The 7,229-nt window shown below is 39.7% G+C and overlaps 1 protein-coding gene across 1 annotated transcript; it reads right to left on the bottom strand.

The window, feature by feature from the left end:
* Positions 1 to 829: 829 nt before the first annotated feature.
* On the bottom strand, positions 830 to 3,394 carry LOC140128501 (putative olfactory receptor 2B8). The gene is made up of 2 exons (XM_072150200.1): positions 3,371 to 3,394; positions 830 to 1,774 (listed from the first exon to the last, which is right to left on the bottom strand). The coding sequence occupies exons 1-2, from the start codon at positions 3,392 to 3,394 to the stop codon at positions 830 to 832; spliced, it is 969 nt and encodes a 322-aa protein (XP_072006301.1).
* Between the last annotated feature and the right edge of the window lie 3,835 nt (positions 3,395 to 7,229).

The following is a 7,229-nucleotide window of genomic DNA, read 5'->3' as shown; positions in this document are numbered from 1 at the left end:
CCCGGACTATCAGTCTAATACCCAACCTCCAAAGTTTCAAATGTGCTCTTAAAACCCAAGCCTATCACACTCGCTAACTGCATAAAACATCAACTCTCCTTTCTAATCCATCCTATGTCCTCCTCCCATCTTTATCCAGCAACTACCAGATACCAAGCTTCAGGGTTCTCTGCAGTCACTTTCACCTTAGACTTTGTACATAAGATGGAGGCCAATAGCTGGTTCAAGCAGCATCGGCTCTATTTATTATGTTATATTATTTTATTTTGTTCTATTCCATTTACAAAGAATGGCTGGACCATTATGCAAGCATTTAACCTCTTGTGACATCACATGACCTTGGACTGGTGTTTATCTACAGAAAATAAACATAGAAGCTTCCTATAGAAAGACAGGATTAGTTATAACTTTTAACCAGTTGACTAACAATATTACGCTATTGGTGCTGTGCCTGTTTTTCCTCTTCCCTAATATATCTATATGTCAAGATATAAATTTATATAAGGGTTGAAATGCTTGACTATTTGTATGAAGTACAGTAGGTGTATTATGCCAATGTGTGTCTGCATACAGGACTCTACTGCATCATATTCTGTACACTCCATAGTTTCTTAGTTACAATTACCATTTTGCCTACTGTTGCATTATTATGGGTTTTATTAACTTTATGAAAAGATGGGTTTCAGAAATATATTTTTGTTAAATTGCTAAATTTTGCTAAATTTCTAAATGAGACCAAAAATAATATATTATTATCATTGGATTGTTTTGATATCTGTATAGTTACTTAATATGTATCTGCAAGTTGACAGATATCATAAAATTAAAGTCATTTGCAGCGTAGCTTTTTTGTACTTTCTTTAAATGCTATGTTCACATCCTTGTTTCTTAAACTGTAAATTATAGGATTGAACACTGGAGTTATAACACTGTAGAACAAGGTGGCCATTTTGTCTTCGTTATTGACATTAACAATTCCAGGTCTCAAATATATAAAGAAAATGGTTCCATAAAATAATGTGACCACAATAACATGTGAGCCGCAAGTAGAAAAGGCTTTTATCCGTCCTGTAGTTGTACGAATCTTCATGATGCTAAAAATAATGTTGACATATGTAATAAGAATGCAGCAAAAGGGGGTAAAGGCTACGATCATGGCACAAATGAACACAACAGTCTTATTAAAAGATGCATCTATGCAGGACAACTCCAGTACTGTGGGCACTTCACAGAAAAAATGGTTTACCACATTTCTATTACAGTAAGGTAATTCTAATGCGAATACTGTGTGTATTATAGAGTTTATTAAGCCTCCAATCCACGCTGCAGCAGCCATCTTAATGCAGAAGGAAGGATGCATAATATTAGTGTAGTGTAAGGGGCTGCATATAGCCACATAGCGGTCATAGGCCATTACCAGCAACAAAATACACTCTGTCCCTCCCAGAGAGAGATGGATAAACAACTGGGTAAAACAAGCATTAAAAGAAATAGATTTATCCACTGATAAGTTATTGATGAGCATTTTAGGAACAACACTTGATGTAAAGCCAATGTCCAATGAGGAGAGATTTCTCAGAAAAAAGTACATTGGAGTGCTGAGTCGAGGGTGTACGCTACTAAGCCAAATTATTATTATATTACCAACTAAAGTAATATTATAACATATCAGAAATATAAAAAACAACAAGATTTGTAAGTCCTGTCGGCTGGTTAGCCCCAAAAGGATGAACTTGTCCACGTTGGTAAAGTTCCATTTGACCATTATAAGGAACTGAAAGAAACATTGTAAATGAAATTAGTGTAAGATACTCCACACAAAGTAACAACAACAGACAGTGGTCCATATATTTTTTATGAAAATGTATCTATTGCTCTGGTATATGATCAGGTTCACACAGCTCCTCCCTCCTGCTCCTTCACAGATCTCGCAGCCTGGTGAGCTGACATCAGTGGGGTGAGGGAGGAACTGTGCAGGAGCACACAGGTGGGGGCCAAGAGCTGAGGAGTCTGCAGTACAGATATATCACTTTTTTTTTTTAAATGCATCCAAACCAAAGCCCAACCCCTATAGAAAACACAAATAAACAATAAACATCTACATATTGCTGCAGCCGTAAAAATCCGTACAATAAAACAGAATATTGGAACCGCACAGTGAATGTCATAAAAAGAAAGCTTTTATAAAGATTTTTCATCTAGAGGCTTCACAAAAATGTTCTAAAAATGATAAATATTTAATTTGAGCTGAAATTTATGTATTATCCATAAAAGTAAAATTTCTGTATTGACCCTCCATTGTGTTTAAACCTCTTTGAAATGTCTAAAGGGTTAACAACTTATTAAAAGTGTTTTTTCACATGTTGAAGGGTGTATTTTTTATAATGCTATAATTTAGGGAGTTTTACCATTATTTAGGTCTCTGAAAGTCAGAAAATTCTAAGCCTCACAACATCCTAGAAAAATGAGAGGATTCATAAAAAGTTATTCTGGTGTTAAGACTATCAGCCTGAAAAGCAGAGAATTTCATAACTAAAAGCAAAAATGTATCAATGACATTTTATTGAAAGTACAATGTTCTAAATTCCCTGCAAATGTTAAAGTGTTATAACCACTCATAATGATACATGAATATATTGAAAATAAGGCCCGGTCTTAAATGCCAAAACTAGCTGCAGAGGCAAGGGGTTAATTATTTTGTAATTATCATGCAGTTTTTGTAAGTCACTAACATAGACTATCCAAATGAGCCTGCCTAATGATAAATATCCTCTTCTATTTTTAGTTATGTTCAGCTTATTTCTGTTCATCATCTATAAATGGATGGAAATCCTGATGATAGTTTGAACTTGCCTGATGGTAGAATTTGTAATGAGGGAAAATACATACTGACACTGAAGGTCCTTATATTTATAAAAGTGTAAGAGCAGAGAGCTGCATCTATATTTAGAGGTAAACTCAACCACCTTTTGAGGTGCCACTATGAAGTGGCCATTGTGCGTGTTTGGGCAGTAATTTAGGTGGACTTTGATCTACACAACTGGATTCTAGATTGAAGAAATTCCTCAGACATTTATAGCATATCTTCCCCTTTCATACAAGTCTTCTGGCTTGGAGTCATCCTTTACTCTGCTTTATCCCACAAGCTTCACATCCCAGCCGTCACTACAAAAGTGCTTCTCTATGCCCTCATAGACTGTTGCAACCTTCTTCTCTGTGTTCTCCCAACTAACTCTAACTATCCCTCCAATCTATCTTTAACTCTGATGCCCAACTCATCCTATCTCTCCTCTTAGTCAGTCTTTTCACTGGTTGAGCATAACACAATGATTCAGTTTAAACTTTTATCCACAACCTGTCCCATCCATACATCTCTGGCCTCATCAGCCAACATCATCCCACTTATGATCTCCAGACCTTCACTATCCTACTATCTCTCATACTCTGGAACTTTCTAGCATAACATATCAGGCTGTCCCCCACCTTTCAAACATTCAAATTTTGCCATCTTCCCTCTCATATACATTGTGAGCCATCATGGGTAGGTCCTCCTCCCACTTCTATAAAGTTCAATGTAGTTTCCTACCTTCGTACTGCTACCGTATTTGTTCTTATCTTAAAGTAATGTATGTGACCCCCTTATTGAATGTATGGCATCATGGAATTAATGCATCTCTTTAAATAATATTATCAATCTGTACGGTGAAACACCATTTAACTTGCGTAAACAACACCTTTAATACATTTTACTTGTGAAAACTAATAAACTGCAATGTATAAGTCCTATAAATGGAATAATTTGTATGAAATATTTATATATATAAAATGGTCAATAAATAGAAATGATAAAAGGAAGGGTAATATAATAAAACAGCTGCTGTGTATATAATGAATGAATGTGTAAGTCTAGCATAGTCATGTTATAATCCATTCACAAGGAGATTTCTTACCTTATAGCTGCAGTAAATATTTCAATAAGTAAAACTGATCAATGATATATGACTTATCACTTTAAAGGGCAGCTGATAAGGAAATGGCCAACTGATACGGTCTGTAAAATGATCTCTTAACTTCTTTTATGTTTTCATACAAATGGGTTGTAAGAATTGTATCCTGCCAAAGACTTTAGTATGACAGCATTCTGTGCTTCCAGCCATATTGAAGTTAATATTAGCAGAACAGGGTTCCTGCAGGTACTATAATATCTGCTGCTTTGTAATCCCTGCAGATTTATATGTTAAGGGATTATGTGTCAAACTTTAAATCACAGAAACTTAGAAAAGTTAGAAACTGGAAGTTTTTCTTTCATATCCATTGAAAACTTTAAAGCCCAACAGTGTCATTGGCAATAATACAGCATCCCTTATATTCCATATCAAATCGCAGTTATCAGTATCTTTATTGACATATGTCAATGTGCATAAATCAGCCTCCTAGAAAGTCCAGTTCTCAAATGTAAAAGTAACATTTTTCTTCTAACATTCCCTGTCATTTATTCCTCCTACAATACCTAGCAGCAGTTTATCCTCTTTTCTCCATATGAAGCATGCATATGAAGCAGACAATTTAAGTATACAAGTTTATGGTGTAGTCACGAAGATAGACAGCAATTATATTCAGTTGCATAGACTTTAACCAGAAATAAAGACCTTTTACCTCAACCCCTTTTGCTATATGCCAGGTTAAAATGAAGTTTTCATAGCTACACCTTTAAAGATTGCAGTGCACTCATGTATTAGAGCTGTATGTGGCCATACTGGTGTCCTCCATCATCCTTTACAGTCTCTTCTCTTTGTGCACATAAGGATTAAAATTGGATTGTAGTCTTTTACTGTCTTTTTCTACCCCTTTGTAAGACTAAATCTAAGCAGTCGGACACACAATAAGATTGTTAACTCTCAAGTTGTGGTTGAGTTCTTGGTGAAAGAGCAGTCTGACCCACATAGCCAATCTAAGTAAACAGGGATTGTAATGGCCCGCTGATCTGGGACATTACATGTTTAATTTCTCCCCTAGCTACTGGAATAGAGTTAAGCAAACTCTTTCCTGCAATCTAAGTGGTTCTATGTGAAGCCACCTTTTTTGAATTTTAGCCGTAATCTTCATCTGCCAGAAGGAAAGAGTTAAAGGGAACCTACCACCCCGATTCTACCTATAAAGGTAGAAGGGGTGGTAGGTGGATGAATGGGACGTGAGGATAGCCCTTTTTGGGCTAATCCTCACGTCCCGGCTATCTTTTAGAAAAGTTTATTGCGGGCATATGCAAATTTATTTATGCGACTACTGGGGCGTGGAGTAGCCGGACATGAGGCTACTAGTCGCGGCTACTCCACGCCCCAGTAGCCACATTACTCCGCCTACCATTTAATCTTCGGCGCGCAGCTCCTGGTAGCTGCGCGCCCTCGTCCGAGTCCCCAGGCACCTGCGGCCTACTGCGCATGCGCAGTAGCTCCGGCCCCGGAGCCGCGGCTGCGCAGCCAAAGGCCGGGGTTCTGCGCATGCGCAGAACGCAGGGGACTCAGACGAGGGCGCGCAGCTATGAGGAGCTGCGCGCTGAAGATTAAATGGTAGGCGGAGTAATGTGGCTACTGGGGCGTGGAGTAGCCGCGACTAGTAGCCTCATGTCCGGCTACTCCACGCCCCAGTAGCCGCATAAATAAATTTGCATATGCCCGCAATAAACTTTATAAAAAGATAGCCGGGATGTGAGGATTAGCCCAAAAAGGGCTATCCTCACGTCCCATTCATCCACCTACCACCCCTTCTACCTTTATAGGTAGAATCGGGGTGGTAGGTTCCCTTTAAAGTCTGGAGTACCCCTTACAGACAGAGGATATAAATATCCCTACTGCCTGGTTTTCTAGGTTTTCCTGCTGCTGTCACCCCATAGAGGGCTTCCCCTCTATCAGGCCTACAGCTCTACCTTCCTACAAAGCTTGCCTAAATTGCTACCTTGTTCAAGAACTATGTTATTTTAACTGTACTGTCTAACCCTGTTGCTAAACGGGTTTTGAACTGTTCTATTGCTGTGCTGCGGGAGCGCTGCTCTTGCACGGAAAGTACTGACCCCGCAGCAACGGTTCATTCAGGAGTTGCCAAGCAATTGCCATTCAGCAGTTGCCAAACTCCGCCCCTGTGTGTGGCACATGGAACCTCGAGGTGACAACCAGTGCTGCAGCCTTCCGCCGAAAGAGGGGTTAAGTAACCATTTTGAATATTTCCGAATGCTTCTGCTGGACTTGCTGGCAGTGTTTGCATCAGCCGGAGTGCCAATCCAAGTGCCCTGCGACCAGCGAGGAACATTGCTTACTTCTGCCTGCTGTCTCTTGCCTGTCTGGAGAAGGATCATTTGTGCACCAGAGCTATCCCATCATAGTCACCAGAGTTTGTACCATTGTGGAAGTTAAATGGACAAGAGATTGCTTCTGAAGCTAGGTGTTTGTTGGCTTACCTCCTAGCTTTAAGGAACAGTGACTGTGTCTTAAAGTGGCCACGTCCCCATTATTAGACATTGCTCATAGCAACACATGCTGTAAAGTCTCCTAGTCCTTCAGGCTTAGAACCACTGGTGCCACCATGTCAGATCAGAGAGAGGAAGCTATTCTGGAGTGCCAGGCACCCCAGGCCTTCCACATACTTCCACCACTACCAATGCCACTTCGGTTACTACACACCCTCACTGAATTTAGGGCATGCTTGCCACCTTTACACTGTACCCTGTACACCTTTACATTTTGCACTGTACCCCTACAGTTAGAGATCCCAAATAGACAATTGAGGAAGGACATTAGCCTGTGGCCCAAATCCTAGAAAGGCTGTTTATCTATGAATACCATACCGCCCTTGAGCTAAAGTAGCAGTTCTTTGGGAACAATCAGAAGCCCCGTGAATCCCTCAGAGATTTTGCCCTTTCCTTACAGGAGACTTGAAAGCCCATAATACACCTAAAACCTAAAGAAGCTCTAAACCCAGACCAAATCCTGCGGGAACAATGTATTATCGAGGCTCTAGATAAAAACCACTAAAGTCAGTTAAGGATGTTGTCTCTCCAACAAACCTAGAGTTCATACAGTTCAATGAGATTTTAGGAGAACTACTACCTGCTGAACATCAGCAGGGGTCATATCAGGTGAGGCTAGCAGATACCACTGCCTATCTGGCACAACAAGCTGCATAACCTCCAATGTCACAAGAAGTTGCTATCCTGGCAGATTAATTGGCCCTGATAC

This window comes from Engystomops pustulosus, chromosome 4 (genome assembly GCF_040894005.1).
Source record: "Engystomops pustulosus chromosome 4, aEngPut4.maternal, whole genome shotgun sequence".
In the NCBI taxonomy this organism is placed as follows: Eukaryota; Metazoa; Chordata; class Amphibia; order Anura; family Leptodactylidae; genus Engystomops; species Engystomops pustulosus.
Note: the sequence above shows the minus strand (reverse complement) of the source record. Positions and strands in the feature narration are given on the sequence as shown.

Coding starts and splice junctions, on each gene's coding strand:
- LOC140128501 (XM_072150200.1), bottom strand. CDS start 3,394: ATGTTGGCTGATGAGGCCAGAGAT. Junction 1,775..3,370: donor TGGCTGATGAGGCCAGAGAT/GTATGGATGGGA, acceptor TGTTTCTTTCAG/TTCCTTATAATGGTCAAATG.